Source organism: Ostrinia furnacalis, unplaced genomic scaffold, assembly GCF_004193835.3.
Source record: "Ostrinia furnacalis isolate ACB-3 unplaced genomic scaffold, ASM419383v2 OfSCF0216, whole genome shotgun sequence".
NCBI lineage: Eukaryota > Metazoa > Arthropoda > Insecta > Lepidoptera > Crambidae > Ostrinia > Ostrinia furnacalis.
The window spans coordinates 1,552,893-1,572,467 of NW_021130455.1; the positions used below are offsets into that span (position 1 = coordinate 1,552,893).

Consider the following 19,575-nt stretch of genomic DNA (forward strand, 5'->3'; position numbering starts at 1 on the left):
TTATTTTTAATTATCTGTTATTTCCTATCCCTTCGCCTGGCCACTGCAAATCAGGAGAGTAAACCATCAATAAGCCACAACTTAAATGGCAAGACAACCTTCCTCCCTCTTGCGCCCGAGCCGCCTTCTGCCTGAATGTCCAATAATTTTGTGGTGGGTTGATTTTAGCCAATAAACGCCTCTTTAACAGGCATCTGTGGTTCGCAGGCGGCAGGGGTTTTCCCATATATGACCAATTTCCTCCGCGCGTTCCCTCGTATTGACCTCTTAAATGATTCGCGATGATTTTAGTTTACTTATGGCATTGCGACGGAGAACTTGTGTTCAGTGATCTCGTGTAGTGTTGTGCTGTAATATCGATAGATGGCGCAGTCTGTCGCGGAGTGGGGACTGGGGCGCCTTTATCTTAATTCGGTGCCTCTTTTTATCGGTGGGTACAATAATTCGGTTTTGTGAGTAGATTCATTTGATAAAGAAAATAATCTCGGTAGTAGTAGGTACTAATAAAATAGGTAACTATAAATTTCAAGTCTAACTTAAAACATATTTATTTATTACTTAGGTATTATAAAGTAAGTACAATCAATGTTTAATCATATTATTTTTAAACATTTACTGTTACTTATTTATAACTAGCTGACCCGGCGAACATTTACTGTTACTTATTTATAACTAGCAGACTTTTTTTTTTAATTTCGAACGGGATAAAAAGTATCCTATGTCCTTCTCCTGGCTCTAAACTACCTCCCTGACAATTTTCAGCTAAATCGGTTCAGCCGTTCTTGAGTTATAAGTGGAGTAACTAACACGACACGCCTAATTAGAAAAACATTTCAATAATTACAAATTCAAGCCAGGCACGGCACCGTTCATAAATAATCATTTTAAGGAAAATGGTACGGGTAAATCTTCACTACTTGGTTTACTTATTTGTAACTTACTTAAAATAAAGAGAAAACATCTAGCTAGATCATCTAAATATCTACTAAATCAAAATTTGATATAAAGAGACGATTAAGTTAATTAAATAATAATAATATGCCAAACTCCATGATCATCTCACACCTCAGTCTCACACTCATAATGTTTGTCGTTCATTCATTCTACTTGTAAATCGTAATCATTCATTCATTTGGAGCTGCCCCTATTTCCGGCGCGTTACCCGCGTTATTCGTGACTCACCGACCAAAATCCGCTGAAACTGAAATGGGATTCGTAAGCGTCCCACCTACGCACTGAAATAATACGCAGCCTTAATAAAGCCTGCATGATTCATCCGATGTCGCATCGCATTATCTTACCTTCTATAACTTTACCTATATTAATAAATGATGTTATTAAAAGGTATATTTTTTACATACCTACATATTTAATAAAATTGAGTAAATTGCTTCAATGTCCATCATATTTGTATGTACGAAAACTTACAGTACTACCGACTTGTAAGTATGCTATAAACTAAACGCAATAATTTCATACATTATCGCTTATTCTTCATATTTCAACTTTAATTATTTATTATCGACAAAATTTAATGCTAAAACTTACGTAAAATACAAAGTTAACAAAGTGAGATTACAGTTTTAATTTTAGCATCATGAAAGGAGCTAGCGCAACGTTTTGTTTCACTCACTCTTAGGTAAAAAGTTTAAATTCATTGCGCGCATGCGCAGTGTCCGCATACGTCACAGTCGGCCATGTGACACCCCGCCGGCCAATCGCTGTCAGTGTACTGAAGTGTGACGTTCGGCTTTCACGCACACCAATACGATTTATCATCAGTTTTTTGACATTCACTCGTCGAAGAAGTAGTGCAACTTTGTTAAATTAGTGCCAATCGCTGAATTTCTATGTTTATTGTGGACAAACGTTCTCAATTTAATGTGAATCAAATAAATTTTAACATTAGGGTACGTCGAAATTCACATTATAACCTGTGAGCAATTCTTGGAAGCGCGTTTGCAGCGATCGAGACGAGACCTTGATAACTAGTTCTCTGGACGAGCGAAGAGACAGTTATTATAGGATCGTTCATGCCCGTGGAGGTATGTTTTTAGTTTACAATCTGTGAAAACGATCGTGTGTGTTTTAGTTTTGTTTCTAATCCGTTTGGAGTATACCATCATAACTGTGGTGTGGAGTGCGTCTCAAGTTCACTGCGCAGGGATTCTGCAACTGGGAAGTGCGAATGTACCAGTCATGACGAAGTTATAAATATGTGCGTTTTGATATTGTCGCGTGCGGGAGGACGGCTGTGAGGCGTCCCCGCGGAGTACCGTAGTGCCATGGACGTCGGCGGAGGTAATCAAAGAGAAGCCTGCATGCTGCCGTGTCGGTAGTGATGCCCGGCTTGCACCTGCACGCCTCTAACCCTGGGCATTGCCCCACAGCTCAGTACTCACAGCTCGGTGTCAGCACATTTCCAGCCAGTACTGTAATAGCTTGTTGAGTTCACTGGTTGAGTGTAGATCTAAAAATATCTAAACTAGCCGCACGCTGTTGATGGAGAATGGTGTAGTTTGCTTTCAATATGTTACGTTTGGTTCTTGCAATGTAAATACCTATGTACATAGTTTTATTTTGTTGTAGTACAGACAGACTCAATAGAGAAGATAATCTTTAAAAATAGAAATCACAATCATAATTTTTTAGCACAGGGTAGTGACGCTAGTGATTAGTTGAATGTTAGTAGATTACATTTTAGCATAATCATATTTTTTACATTAAAACAAAAATAGTAATCAAATCAATATGATTCAAAATGAAACTGTGTGTAGTTTTCTACTTAATTTCTAAATTTACTTTTCAGTGCCAGTACTGCCAGTGCAGGTCCACAATTCATTTTCTATAATTTAAAATCCATTGTGTTAGTTTCACAACTATAGGGCTAGGGTATAAAAAGGCATCTTATTTAAAACTAGCAAATATAAAGCAAATATTTTTCCAAGTAATTTCTTACTACTAATACAAACACTAGCAAATACAAACTAAGTTAACCCTTTGGTACATATTTGCAAATGAAGGCCTTGCTTATTTTAATGAAATTATAACTTTCATTTACTGCAAATTTTAATGCATTAAATAAATAACTTCTAACTTGGAATAAGAATAACAAAGTGGCAGTAACTAATAAATAGTAATCTAATAAAATTGACATTTGCCATCATGGTTTTTTAACCTTTAACTGTGGACGTCCCATGGTGGGTAGTTAAATGGAAAGCATGGTGGATCTGTTTTAATGGTTTTAATTTATTATTTAATGTACTTTATTGTAGAATTCTGTGTTTTAAAGTGCATAGAAGTGATAAATAAATAAAAATATTGAAACACTCCAAATTTGAGCAAGCATGGAGTGTCGAGTGAGTTGTCTAATTTAATAGAGTATGAAAAGGACCAAATTTGGCCTTGCATGGTATTGTTAGATATGGTCTATTACAATTAAATGGTTAAATTACCCTTGATACAAAAATATCTGAAGCCACGAACCGAAACTTGTGAAATTTAAATAAAATCAAGCTAAAAATCCCAATTCAGAATAGTAATTTTTAAACATTTTAAATTCATCCTGACAATTGATTTATATTTTACCCTGCATCTCAAAAAGCAATCTCTTTGGAAATCCGTGCCTAATATTTTAACCATTTATTGTTTTTTAATATTATAATTAACAAATTAAGCCTACCTATGTATTCCGATTTGAGATTTATTTGCTACTAATATAAATTAACTGCAGAAAATAAAATATTGTTTTCATTGTGATCATAGTAACTCGAACATATTTTTTGTATTCATAATGCTTTTTAATTGCAGTAAGAATTAAATCCTCCACTGTTCAGATAGCCACTTACAAATTTATAGTTTTATCTTAATTAAAAGGTCACTGGCAAGTCCAAGACGGACATCAAATGTTATATTAATTAAATTTTTATCAGCATTTACACTTTACTTGTATATCTAAGCAATATCTTACATATTATACATAGCTTCTTCCCACGTAAGTGGTAGATCCAAAGTCTCCTCCATATTTCGCAAGTTTTCGTTTTTCTGTATGAGATCAAATAAATTTTGTTAAATAAGTAAGAAAATTACTACATAATATTAATTTGGCTCTACAAAACTTGAACTTTTTTTTATTTTTGTCTCAACTAAATTAAATCTGCCCCCTTTGCTGGCTCGTTTAATTTATTTTTACTTTTATTTATTTATTACCTACTTAATATTTAGCGCTACATTTCTGATTATAGTAGTGTCTTAAATCCTCTTGATTGATTTAATTGAGTAATTAGTTAAAAATTCATTATTATCACATTATGATGATTTACTAACTTATGTAGTTGTGCTGGATTTTTTAACACTCCATAATACATGTCGGTTTTTGCATAGTAATCAGGTTCAATATTTACCTGCTATATAGTTTATTGGTTGTGTACACAAACATGACTTTAAAAATGTGCGCGAAGTAACTCCAATGAGGAAACAGCTATGCGTTATGTGTTGATAACACGCAGCGAGATTGATCGTAATATAACATACTTATTTACGATAGTTATGTGCTACACTTCTAACTAATATTATAGTTAGTTGTAATGTCCATACTTATATTTTTTTATGCATCACAGGGCAGGTATACATATTTGACCACAATCAGTCCTACTTAATTTTTATTTTAGTAATCATAAATCCTGAGAGGTACCTTGCCCCTTTATTGCATCTAGTAAAAAAAGTTCTTGTTTTGCTGGACGTTTGACTAGAAAAACCAATTGCTACACTTGCATAGTAGCATAGATAGTTAAAACCCACATGTACCAATTAGCAAGTTAAATACAATAAACAATCATATGCCTCGCGAAATGGCTGTCACAAAAATTAGTCTTATTATAACTGTTTACGCGGGTAAACAGTTATTGTTATAGCCTAAAAATAATCATGGGGAAGTCCCACTAGATGTTCTATAAACGGCGTATAATAAAAAATAACACGTGAATCGTTTACAATCAAAAACTCATCTAAATAATATGATTTAAAAACATGTTTTTCTAAAACGTAGATAGAAGTATGTATTTCATCGTCGATTATTAACGCAATTATGCTCAATTTTTTGTGCTTAAATACGGTTCCTTCTTGCAATATTACGATCATCAACTCCTTGTTATGGTTTCATAGTAAAATAACAAATAAATACTTAACCCTTTAAAATTCGCCACGTTTGTACTATGTCCTTCTGTTCGTAGTTTAACCACAGAATAGTACTTGTTTAACTCAGACACTAAACCAGATACTTGTTCGAATTAGGCTTGGTTATTCATTAATTAATGCATGCGAAATCATGATTTTTTTGTGAGTTACATTTTTACATGTTAAAACTAATACATCTGAGGCTTTACAAATTTTAAAGTTTATAAGAGTACTTAGTGTGTTGCTCAACTAAAAACTAGACGGAAAATTCTATACAAATTCGCGTTTCTACACTCATCAAAAATTAGAACCAAACACTCAATCAGTCCTAAATTAAACAGGTCTCTATACTTTAAAATGTTTAAGAAATTAAAGAAGAGGCAAGTGCTCATATTTTTCACTCTTCTTAATTCTTAAACTGCTTAGCTATACCTAGTATTTACTGTACACATATTTCCTTGATGCATTGCATTAGCTTCCGTCGTGTTTAAAAATATTCTGTTCAAAATCTAATAAATGTGCTCGAATAGTAAGAGATAATAAAACACAAACCTTGTCAACTCATACATCGGAAATTGCGTGAAAATTCCTAAGCTTCAGTCTAATTCCACATTGAGATGCCAGATCCGCCCACGCGCGAAACCAGACTCGTCTAGTCGCAATAGTCACCACAAGACACCCCGCAGACTATAGACTTTTAGTCGGCCGATAGTTGGCCCGATAGCAAATCGGTGTAATGTGCGCACTTTCATACATGTATGGAAATGTATGAAAGTGCGCACATTACACCGATACACTTCATAGTTATTATTAACCCGACCTAACTATCGGCCAACTAAAAATCGGTGGTCTGCGCCTAGGCTATGACACCCCGCAGACTACAGACTTTTAGTTTAGTCGGCCGATAGTTGGGTCGGCTTCCAATTTGTATGAGGAATCGGCCGACACCAAATTGATGTAGTGTGCGGCGTGCGCACTTCCATACATGTTTATACTAATCAACTGCCCGACTGCCTAGCAGACGCAATATTCCGCCTGCATTCGGCCACAATAACCGTGAGGTTGGTAAAGCCATTCGTGGTGGTGGGATTTGATCAACTGCCCGACTAAACTATCGTCAGACAAAAAGTCTGTAGTCTGTGGGGTGCCTAATAAAAAGTTCGGACACATTAGTCACAAAATTAAATGTTATACGTTTTTAAGATAACTTGCGTGTGTTTTTATCATCTAGAGTTATTATTTTTTTGCATTTTAAAGTTAGTAAATATCCTGGAAAATCTGGATTGATGGTAACCCTAGCTGATCGCAACACATCGGCAATCGGTCTTGATAATTTATTCCCTAGATTCGCTGGCGTGATTTTTTATAATATTGCTATATTGATATTATAGCATTTCATCAAATCCCGTCCAGTATTGAAGGAGTTACAAATTACAATGCTTCCTTGCCAAACTTGCGTGTTGCTTTGCTCCGTTCGTATAAGTTTCGCCTCTAAAAATAACCTACCGCAACGTTCAAAGTAGTTCAATGATCTTCTAATGGTCATCCAATCCATTTTTCCATCATCATCCTTTAAAAAGCATAGACAACTGAAACTCATGATTTTGCTTTTTATCTTTGTCATGTCTACCTCACTTGGAAAAACGATACCCATTTGCTAAGTAGCACAACATTTAAATTAGCATTTCTACTCCATATTTAGACAAGCGACTTAAAAAAAGTTGCAAGTTTTTAAGAAATACTTAAAAATACTATTTTGAAAAGCGACTTAAAAAAGATGAAATTTTTTTAAGGAATAGGTACATAAGTATTTTTTGACACTTTTTTGCTAATCCTGTAAAAATAGATATGCTTCGTAAGTCGCGTCGCGCAAATAAGTTTCATTCAATGCAAGGTCGGCGAGCAGTGCGTTCACCCTACCATACTCAGCCTTAACAAAATGAGTGTTAGGTTCTTGGTCTTAAGTAGGTTTATCCCTACCTATTTAATATTACAAATGCGAAAGTAACTCAGTCCGTCTGTTACGCTTTCACGCCTAAACCACTGAACCGATTTCGATGAAATTTGATCTAGAGATCAGGATAATAGAGATATGAAACATGGACGTGCGCGATAAAGATTTTCTGTAACAGACAAAATTTCACGCGAGCAAAGCCACGGGCAAAAGCTAGTTTACTATTAAATTACGCCTGCTCCTCGAAGCCTATGTAATAACCATTTTTATCATTAGTACTCTAGTGTCATAGGGTATCCTAAGATAGTCTCATCCTAGCTTGACAGAGAAACAACAATCATAAAAAAATCATTCCCAAAAACAGAGATTATCTAAAATTATGGTATACAGGGTGGAAACGATAAGTGATCTCACTCGATTATTTCTAAACTATTCAAGATATCCAAAAACTGGTTACTGATCCTGAAAGTGCCCTACGAGCTCTATCCAAGGGTACCAATAATAGGTTACCAAATAAATTAGATCTATCCGAAAATTCAATGTTTCCGGCTTCCATACATTTAGTAAAACCACATAATATTAAAAACTATACAAGATATCCAAAAACTGGCTACTGATCCTGAAAGTGCTTCACAAGCTCTATCCAACGGTACCAATAATAGGTTACAAAATAAACTGGATCTATTCGAAAATTCAATGTTTCCAGCTTCCATACATTTAGTACTGCCACGTCTGCCACAGTCATGGCACTCATGTCTTGATAATATTATAGCAAGTAAAGCCTAAAACCAATGTTTTCCATGAATATTTTTTAAATAAGAATGCAATTTGGAGTTCAATTTAAGTGTTTATAATTGAATAAAAAAAAATAACTATTCTAATATTGTATGCCTGGCATCAATGATATTATATAAAAACAAAAGCAGATATGTTATAAGCGCTCGCGCTGTGAATACTCAAATACGTCCCAATTGGGACGTCTTGTGTTTAGTCTTCGTGTGGCCTGCGTCGTGCGCAATCGCGTGCGTACCACACCGTAAGTTCCTGTTCTTACCAAAATAAATAAAAAATGCCATCGTGTGTGTTTCGAAAGTGTACCAATTATGACTCTAAAGTAAACAAAATACAAGGGATCTCTTACCACATGTGATTATTCAAAATTATTTAGTATTTATATTTTCAATTATTTATGCAAACAATCAAGACGCCATGCGCCATGTTCAAGTTAAGAAAGAGAAAGCGATCTTGTTTTGACGTTAGAGCGATAAGGATGCGTGCGCTGCGGACATAGATTAGTTAGTGCAGAATCGTTAAAACTATAGCTATCTCTTTCATTTGCGTGCTATTTCGTATCTTTTGTTTCACTTATCAGTTACATTTGTCAATGTGTGCAATTTGGAATAGCTCGGCACGGATTCAAATCGTAATTTCTATGAACGTAACATATCTATAGTTCTTTAATATCATTGCCTGGCATACATTTAGTATGGAGCCTGAAAACATTGAATTTTCGGATAGATCCAGTTAATTTTGCAACGTATTTACTGATACCATTTGAAAGAGCTCGTGAAGCACTTTCAGGATCAATAACCAGATTTTCGATATCTTGTATAGTTTAGAAATAATCGAGTGAGATCACTTATCGTTTCCACCCTGTATAAATCAGTTAATATGTATGTCAGTTCAAAATATGTTTGAACCAATAATGGCCGATTTAATTTAGAAATGGTAAAAATGATTATTTCTGGAAATCAGTCATGTCATGTCATGCGCTCCCAAAGCGCCGAGGGGTTTTATTAACTGACGCCATAAGTCTTCCATGGCTTCACTAAATTTAGTTTTCATGACTAAAATGCTATTACTATTAACAAAGCACGCAATATTATTACCATAAAATGTTGAGTAGAGACGTAGGATTCGCGCTAATAAAAACCATAAAAACACAACTCATTCATATCTTACACGTTCTTTGAGTTTAGTAAAAATAGCAAGAAAATTATTTACTATTTATTTTAGAGGTCTCGAAGTCAATTTCGCTATTTGTTCCGCGAATAATAAATAACCGATGTGCAGGAAAAAACCGGTTTGTAGAAGCTGCGATCATTAAAAACTTAATATTTCGAATTTTGCATACCGGTATAACCCAATGGCCTTTTGCATTTTTCAACTTGTATTAGGTTTCTGTGTACGGGTCTAAAAACCGTAGGGTTTTCTGAAATATTGATTATAAAAAAGATTGTATTTTGGCAAAGCTTACCATTGATTCTTTGGATCGCTTGGTCCGCGGACGCGAAATCATAAATTAAGCAAGTCGAATCATAAGGCTTAGTTGAGACAGGTGGTTGGATTGGATATATTTTATTTATTTACAAAAGTGAGACCTTGTAATTTCTCTTAATTTGTTTTTTCACAAATAAAATTAAAATTACAAATAATTATTACCCAGATTTATTAGCAGTGCAGTGACCTAGTATACATTGGACCTCTTATTAAAAAAAAACTGTAATAGCCGTTTCAGCTAATTAACATTTTTTCCTCTTTCAATGTTGAATTGTGATTAGTCACCATGCATGAGAGTGGCACTACTTCTTGTAATTTTAGCCGAAGCGTGTCTTGTTGCATATTGATGTTGTCAATGTAATTAGTAGAATTAATTAGTTTTGGTGAAGGACTTTTCATTGGAACAAACTTTATGAATTTATCCCCACATGTTATAATGTAAGCAAATATCACTGTTGGTCTTCTTCAGAGTGAGGAGCATTAATGGGCCGCAGTATTTCTCAGATTTTTTATTATTTTCACCTTTTGTTTGGCTTAAGGGGTGTTATACACATAACTATACAATCGAATGTAGCTATGTATTTATTGTATGTATGTATGTATGTATCCTTCAAGAATATTGCGTTTGGTTGTTGGAGGAAGCTTTGTTTTTTGTGTCGTCTCGCTTATGTGTATACCACGCCTAAGCAACATAAATTGCTGTATTTATACTGCGAGGTGATCCATAAAGTTTGTTCTTTGGTTGCTTGTTGTCCGTCCTCTTATGCCGTGCTGTTTTCCAGAAGGCGTGGCCCCCGATGCGGTCGTAGTGCATAATGCCGGCGACCAGAGCGCCCACCTGAGTGATGTTTGTAAGTATCTTCTCCTCATCATCATCATTAGGCCATTTAGTCCACTGCAGGAACATGACCTTCTACAATTTACTAGTAAATAAAGGGTTTGGCTTACACTCCCTTAGACTCCCTACGCTGACCAAACTGAGTTAGGGAGGCCCATCCCCCCTTCATATCAGAATGTAACCATAGTAAATTGTATTTTTGAGAGTTGTATTTCACATTATCTTGGTCTTTAATCTTGTGGGTGTTTAGTTTATGCAAGGGATTAGGGTAGACAAAGTTGAATAGCAGGTAAAAAAAACCATGCTACACTTTTAACGAACTACATACACTTAATCTGCTGGCGCCTCTTTTATGCGTTAAACGGGACTATTCCCACCTCTCGTTCCCACCGCTGCAACTCCTGTGTAGACAGGATCTACAGCTTGACCGCCAATAAAAACCCAACCAGTGAAGGTCAAGTTTGTCCCGGGTGAAAGTTAAACTGTCATTGGACCCGCAACGAAATTAACCAGAAGAACATAGGAGGAGTTCGAAGTTAAGGTTCGACTTCCCTGCTTCTTTTCTGCGTTAGCGACAGCAGATTATCTTTGTGTATTGATAATACATGTGCGTTAATCCTCTCACGTTAGCATAATTATGAATTAAAATATTCATATTCATTCGTATGCATACTAAAAATGATAGTAAAACTACTATTGTTTTAACTAGAGATGAAACGGATAGTTGTTTGGCCGGATACCGGATACCGGATATCCGGCGAGCTGCTAGGCCGGATAGCCGGATATCCGGCGGCCGGATAGTTGGCCCATTGTCACGTTGCATGTCGTGACGAGTTTAGCGCTACACAGGAGCTTCGAACGCGATCAGTGGGTCTAGTAGACTAGATAAGTCACACTTTTCGAAAATCAAATCCGTCCGACTCCGAATAGAATGTCAGATTTTGCAATTTGTCTAAGGGGCAGATCAATTCGGGCGATTTCGGTTGCCATCGTCACTGTGTGATTGTAGCAAAAATTAAATTAGTTTACTTGCTGCGTAATCTGACTGAACTGCTACATGTCATTAGACTGAACTGCATCATGTCATCAGACCATCAGTAAAAAAAAGATCGTCTATTTTATTTGGCAATATTTCGACATTAACAGATTACTATTTATGTATTCGTCATTAGAGTGAATAGCCCAGAAATATAAATTAGTTTTTTACAAGGCCTTAATGGTGTTTTGTAACTTTTTGGATTTTAAATAAAAGCCGTCATTATTATAAGCCACTTTATTGATATTTACTTCAAAGATTAATGTATTTCATTTTATTATAGGAAATTGTCGTAGTTTTTAAATATCCGGTATCTGGCCGGATAGTAAATTTAGGCCGGATATCCGGCCTACCGGATAGTTACCGGATATCCGTTTCATCTCTAGTTTTAATAAAATTACTTAAAAAACGACATCATTCGCAATCCAATAGAAATATCAATTGAAGTGCAAAAGGCTTAAACCTTAGATATCTTCTAACTTACAAAATTATGACGCATCATAAACGTAAACAAACCTTACGTAATATTTATATGGCAGGCAGGGAGTGCGTGATATTGACTCCACCTGTTGATCTTGTAAACACTTGTTCCCTTTCCTTACTAAAATTTGTACATTTAGAATTAGAACCGGTGGAACCCTAAAATATAAAGGAAAAAAAATGTATTGGTATTTTTGTGTGTGTGACGTGTTGTCAATGATTTCCACAACGACCGGTCCTGCGCCGCCCGCCTCCAAGCACCCCCCGCGACCTTCACAATAATGAGGGCTATCGTTTTTATACTTAACAGTTGGCCTTGGCACCCCTGGCGATTGACAGGACCTTACTCTACAGTGGCGCCATCTTGATGAGTGCAAATGCGATAGTCCTCCTACCACTTTAGCACTCACCAGATGGTGCCACTGTCTTCGCTACTAGCAAGTGACAGGACCTTACTCTACAGTGGCGCAAACTGGTGAGCGCTAAAACGATAGCCCTCATTAACCAGAGTAGGGTTAGTTAAACCAGCAGCGCCATATAAAATACAATGTCTGTGTGATCATGAACATTTCTTTCACCGAAGGCAATCGATAGACTTGGCACGCTCCTTTGGAATTGGGCCAAGGTGGTTCCCAGACTTCCCAGTGTCACAGATCAAAATATACTGCTTTTCTTTGTGTATATTATATCTGTCATAGTTACAGGTCTGTAATGCTTATTAGGAGAACTTGCGTCATAGTCTTTCACGGCTAATGCATTGTGTATTCTTATATCGATTTGATAAATTATCTTTACTATTGTTTTTTTATACCGTAACTGCCAATTTAGATTATGTTTTATAACTTAAGATCTCATAGATCCAACAAAATTACAGCATATTGAATACGTAATTGAAAAACGGTAAGAATTGGAATTACTTGCCTCATTTTGAAGTACCTGGGTAGTTTGATCTTAAAATTTTTTTTTGTCTTCAACTAGGAAGCTCTTGATATACATTTTGGTTCCTTGATTGAATAAATAGGTAACATGTAAATTTCTGTCAAGGATTGGCGATTAATCTATTGCGGTTCATAAGGATTATTATTACAGCCTACACAAAGACATTTTTTTATCCCACAACCTTCCAAGACCAAACCATCGGGGTTTTGCTAGTCCATTCGTGAGAGATGAGCGTGAAGTTGCATCCTTCTGCAGATGTGCAACGACACATTTATTGACTACAAATCTTTATACTCTCCAATCCAATGCGTCATTTTAAACATGTACATTCATCGAATAAAGGTGACCAGTGCGAAATGAGAGAGTTAAAACAGTCGCAAAGGGAGCATTCAAGTATTAGGTACGTAACGCAATTTGGGGGGGAGGGGGGTCTCGTAAAACGTTACGATGCGTTACAGGGGCGGGAGGGGGACTTTCTTACAAGACGTTACGTAACATTTTCTTTTTTTTTTAATAAAAATTTAGCGAATTAAAACTCCCAAATTGGCAACCCTTTTCGTTTACGTTTTACGGGGAATCCTTCGTTTGTATTATAGTCTGGTCGTCATTTCTCATTTGTTTGGCTCGACGAAGACGAAGTTGATGCAAGTGGCTTGACAATTCCAGAACCGTCTTCGTCTGCACCCCGGTGCCAGTGATGAAAGAATCTGAATGGCTAGCAAACCCGTGGACAGAGGAGCGTTAATTTCAATCGAATTGTTTTTATAGACCTACGAGGGCTGCACTAAAAGTATCGGGAATGGAATATTTCCACTGTTCCAGTCATATTAAAATCTATTTAATTGCAAACTCCAGGGTTTTAAAAATCGTATACCATTTATTTATTTAAAAAAAGATTCTCGGTCGTATCACAAGGTCTTGTCAAACTTGTTTAGTCGTTGAGAAAATGGAATTGACTCGAGAAAATTCAAGAGCGATGATTTATTATGACTTTTGAAGTGGTTTAACACAAAAACAGTGTGTTGACCGGATGATTTCTGCATTTGGTAATGAAGCCCCATCCAAAACCACAATTTATCGCTGGTTTCCTGAATTTCAACGTGGACGTGTCAAGCTCAGTGATGATCCCCGTCAAGGTCGTCCAAAAACTGCAGTCACCTAAGAAAACGTTGATGCTGTGCGTAAGCTGATTGAAGAAGATCGACATGTGATATACCGCGAAATTCAGGCAACTTTAGACATTGGCATGAGTCAAATACAAATAAGAATGCAATGGTATGCTTCAATGATTGGTTTCGTGTAGGGAAAAATGTGTCAAATTTCGCGGAGAACACTTTAAAAAGCAATAAATACATTTTTAAATAGTAATGTTGTTTCACTTCCTTGATTCCCGAAATTTTCAGTGCCGCCCTCGTACTTAGATATTTGGTTAATAGTTGATTATTTTTTAATTTTGTTAAGAATACGATTTTATTTCGAGTAAAATGTTTAATTTCAGTTGGGTTTCTGTTTATAATTGCATTCCCAAAGGTTAAAATAAACACGTTATGTAGTTTAAGAGTTTATTAGTAAAAAAAAGCTAAAATAGGATAGGAATGATGGAGAAAAACATATGTGTGTGTGTAAAGCCAAAAATTTATAGAAAAATAAACAAAATACGCAGGTGTTGCGGATAAAAAATCTCTTGTATTTTTTAGTACTAACGGCCGCCTGCGACTTCGTACGCGTGGATCCCGTTTTACCCTCTTCATCTATCTTACGCGGTTTAGATTTTTTTCATACAAATGTTTTTTCCCGCTAACTCCCGTTCCCGTGGGAATTTTGCAATATCCTGTTGTAACTAAGCTTTAAGTTTACTAAGATACCTGCATGATAAATTTCAAGCGTCTAACTTAAGCGGTTTAGATTTTTCATACAAAAGGATTTTCCCGCTAATTCCCGTTCCCGTGGGAATTCTTAAGTATACTATGCCTACCTGCCCAGGAGTATGAAGAATAATTGTACCAAGTTTCGTTAAAATCCGTCGAGTAGTTTTTGTTTCTATAAGGAACATACAGACAGACAGACAAAAATTTTACTGATTGCATTTTTGACACAGTATCGATCACTAATCACCCCCTGATAGTTATTTTGCAAATATATTTCATGTACAGAATTGACCTCTCTACAGATTTATTATAAGTATAGGAGATGATTATCGCAAAAGCAATTAAAACTATACCAAGGACAAAAACTACAACTTAACTTTTAGCGCCTTTAGGGTAAAAATTGTCACTTGATTGAGTGTTACGTAACGTTTAGAGAGGGGGAGGGAGGTACAGAAAAACGTTACGGTGCGTTACAAGGGGTGGAGGGGGAGTCCAAAATCTTCAAAAATTGCGTTACGTAATACTTGAATGCTCCCAAAGGAGGTCGAGTTGAGCCAGTTCCCGGTGGACTGATTCCGTTTTTCCACCCAGCTCTTGCCTATTCCTCTTTGCCAGTACAAAGACAAAGTTCTGGTGGAAGACTTCGTATCTTATTCCGTACCTATTTTCGTCTTCCCTGGTATTATAATTCAAATTCATTATTGACCGGGTTTCAGATCAAGAGCTAAGCTACTATAGCTTAGGTGAGCTCGCATAGGTGACGCAGTATCCATAGTGTTACATTAAGGAAATTTGCGTCAGCTATGCTAGCTAAGCTGATATCTTAGCCAGGTTTTGTATTGATTGTAACCTCAGCACGTCACTACTTTGTTTCAAATTCAAATAGTTTATTCAGTACGTAGGCCCTTTCTAGGGCACCTAAACACGTCCCAAATATAGCTTGCCCTACCACCACTTCGGGACAACATTATGGGCTGTTTATTATAATACGCAATTTTGTATATTTTTTTGTAAGATACACCATACAAAAATGCGTGGTTAATTCAGAGAACTGCTCCTGTATCAATAATGTGGTCACTATGTTTGTTGCGGCGCTTCTTCTCAGCACTTGGCAAATGTTTGTCTCGAAGCGCTGGTATGGCAAAAAGAGTATGAGACATGTTCGTTCGTTCGTTCGTTTCGGCCAAATGACGTCCACTGCTGGACAAAGGCCTCCTCCAAGGTTTTCAACAATGAACAAAAATGAAATGAGACATGTAAAATTGTAAAGGCTTTATAAGACTAAAACTACAGAATAATAAGTATTTAGTACACCATTTTCTTTATTTTTTTCCATCATACACAAGAATACGCATGCGTGAGTCAATGCTCGAGCTCGCTCGTATGTGAGGCCTTGTCGAATAGTAATCCTGTAGGGTGCCATCGTGCTTGTTTTGTTTTCGATGTAAACTCGCGGAGATGAACAGGCCTGACAAAACTGAGTGTTGTATAGTTGCCTTTTTTTTCTAGAAATATTTGACGATTTGCAAGCACTATTTAATAATCCATACGAACAATTTTTGAGTTTAACTTGACGTGTTTGTGTGGCAGTTGAGGTGATCTCGCAGGCGGACCCGTCGTTCGGCGCGGGCGCAGCGGGCGACGCGCACGGCATGATGGCGCAGGCCCCGGCGCCCTACGCGTACATCATCGAGCAACCCGCGCCCAAGTCGCTCAGGTGAGATGAGAATATACTTTATTCCATAGTTTCTTTACCTATTTTGTCCACGGGGCAACTTAGGGCAATTACAGTAAAATTACGACCATATGACTCTTAAAATAATAGTTCATAGATAAGGCTGCGGACCAGCGTTGCCAGACGTACCGATTTTGGCGGGACGTCCCGATTTTTAAATCAAATTTAAATGTCCCGTTTCGATTTTTGTTTTTCTTTTTCTTTTTTTATTCTAAAGACGAATTTAACGATAGAGTAAATCTGTACCTCTAGCATGAACAACTTTCGTCATCGAATCGTTTGCGTATTCGATAAAATTCGATACTCAACCTTCGAATTAAACGATAACGTGACAATTTTGATTCTCAAAATAAGTTTCGTGCAACCATTTCTTACACTAAGTTCACTTTACGACACGTTCACAAGGGCGCTGTTGTACATAGTTTCCGTACTAAATCTTTTGATGGCGATTCGAGTACGCAAACGATTTGAACTCGAAAGTTTTTCGTGCTAGCCGTACTGATTTAAAATACTACTTTTTTGTTAAAATACATTTTCTATGGCTACTTTTGCTATCTATTGTCACGTAAACGTAATTTTAAGTCAAATAAAAAGATAAATATTTGAAAACCTTTGATTATATACGTTTTTTTACTATGTCCCGTTTCGGACGGAAGAATCCCGCTATTTTCACTCAAAAAGTACCAAAGTCCCGACTTGGCGAAAAAAAAAACTGGCAACGCTGCTGCGGACCCCCATCCTTTTATGCTCGTGGACCCCCAGCGGTCCGCAGACCACAGGTTGCGTAACACAGCGTTTATTCTATTCCATAGAGTTATAAAAGAAAAAGAAGTAAACCAAAATTCTTGTTCCTTTTAGGAAAGAATTAAAACTAAGTTCGCTGCAGCGTTAAAACATTAGTTCTGTCGTCTTTAACCATATTATCGCTATCGCTTACCGAGTATAGTTGAATATCAAAGTCGCTCTAAAATAAAGAGTGTACGGATTGCAGTATAGTTCAGGTGAACAGAGCGAGTGTTCGGATCGCGAAATCTAGAGCATAATAGATAATAGATATACATCGATGTTCCATTCATATACCTACGGGGTATTTTATTAATGTTGTGTATTTTAAAAGAACTCACTCTTACCACAAGCATAGGCTAGTTTAGCTGAACAGTTTAAAACAGGATCAAAGATTATCAAGCCGGCTGCCATGTGTCTATTTATTTATAATATTAGGGAAACAAACCAGGGTTCGAGGATATATATCAAAGGATATATATCAAGATATATATCGGATATATATCCGATATATATCAAGCCGGTTTTGATGATATATATCAACTTTTAAAATTTGTTACTGTATTTGTACTTTTTGACATAAGATTTTTATTTTTTTAGTTGATTTTGCCGTATTTCAAAGATATTTTATGTTTTTGCTTTATTTGTCTGATTTTAAGTTTTAAAAACATTAAAAACATGTTTATGTAACACATATGCAATAATATTCATGAATAATACAATAAAATAATACTATGGCTTTCATACAAAATTGATATATATCAAAGTTGATATATATCGGATATATATCATAAATATCCGATATTTTGATATTTATAATAAATATCGGATATTTTCGAACCCTGAAACAAACAAATAACAGTTTTGATATACAGACAAATAAATCACACAAAAAATAGGACAGACAGACATCAGTCAGAGACTTTGGTGTGATACAATTTGTTCTTAAAGAGATGAATAGATAGATCAAACTTTATAAGAAAAACTTATGAATGTACAGAGATATAGCCTCTACATTATAGGGCTTAAAAATATCTTATGTCTCCGCTTGCTTTCATACATAGTAACATCAAATATCTTATCAGTTACTTATCAGAAGTTAATTAATTAAAGATTCTGAAGTTCAGATAAGTATAATACAATAATAATCTGGATTAGTAAGTGATAATTTGTAAACCTTGTATGATAATTGAAATTCTCATCTTATTTTATTGATATTTATTTATAGTTTTTTTGACAGTCGATAATTATATTTTGAGGCATATTATGACATCTTTAAAATACACGTTTTTTCTCGACTATACAAAATTAATTGTTAAAATATCCTGAATTTGTTCACCTAGCTTGTTATTGTGTCCAGGCAAACTCTTGTTAACGCGGTTATTTATTTATTTATTTATTTATTTAATAGGACATCCAACAAGACATACTCCATACAAAAACACCGGTTATAGTTATAGTTACGGTTAAAATAAGATGGTGCAACTCCGAGTAAGTTGCCTTATTAAGGTTGCCACTGCATGCAAAAGTGGACTTAAATTTTAAATAGTGCCTTTACATTAATTACATGGTCTTAAATATGCGTAATTATATGATATAACTGATTGATATATTTTGATTAACGTAACTAAATGATGCAATATCTTATTATCTACGATAACGATTGCCATTGTATTTTTTAATCATTCCTGTCAAAAGATAATAAATATTTTTAGCTTAATCGGCACGCCCACTGACTCTATCATTTAAAAATACTTAAAATCAATCGATTATATCTATTAGTTTGTTACGTTTTCTCACCTAAAGAATATCCACACAGCCATAATGCCTACCGTGGGGCTTAGCTTACGAAAACGTCACAACATGGGGCCCTATAGAGATGTACGCCAGAAATGTCAATACACCTTAATAATTTAATTTAACTGACACAAAGTAGACAATAGATTTATAACAATAGACGTGAGTCACATTTGACACAAATTGTGAAACAACTAAACCTAAATCGATGATTTTTGGCTTGGAAATTGGTTCTAGAAGAAGACGTAGGAGAGGTGGTAGCACTGGCCCATTTAATGTCCCGAGGTAGGGGTACAGTTAAACTGGTATTTTAACGTTACTAACGGGACCTTACGTTACTTTAACGTGAAATAACATGTAAAAGCGCTTTTTAAAAGCCCATTTTCAGAAAATAATGACTTTTACTTTATAACAAAACAGAAAAGAGATTCTGGGACGGATCCGCCGCAAGCACCGACTTTTGTCTTAACCACTAAAGGAAACTCCAACAAATATGAATACATTGTACTTTAAAGCAAATGCGTAATGCGTGAATTTGTGAGTAATATGTTTTGTCCTGTGAACTTGCTCCCATCATTCATTGAACGGTCTCCAGTTTTACTATAAGGAAAAACACCACATTTGCGAAAGGGAATTGTGACAAGGAAACCGTATTACTGTAACTGGGTAACTCGACACGCCTATTTATTA

At 35.8% G+C, this 19,575-nt stretch overlaps 1 protein-coding gene across 13 annotated transcripts in view; it reads left to right on the forward strand.

Annotated features, from left to right (window-relative positions):
• Positions 1 to 19,575, forward strand: part of Dorsal (embryonic polarity protein dorsal) — a 75,831-nt gene that overhangs the window by 18,341 nt on the left and 37,915 nt on the right. For 6 of the 13 annotated variants that reach the window (XR_003656273.1, XM_028310476.1, XM_028310505.1 and 3 more), the window contains exons 4-5: positions 10,192 to 10,260; positions 16,161 to 16,287. Coding sequence is in view for 12 of the 13 variants with exons in the window: in XM_028310476.1 (XP_028166277.1) it covers positions 10,192 to 10,260; positions 16,161 to 16,287 (196 nt within the window). In the remaining variant the exon portion in view is untranslated. Of the gene's footprint in view, positions 1 to 312; positions 431 to 1,688; positions 2,302 to 10,191; positions 10,261 to 16,160; positions 16,288 to 19,575 lie in introns of those variants that run through there. The other 7 variants (XM_028310519.1, XM_028310527.1, XM_028310535.1 and 4 more) reach the window with 7 other exon arrangements.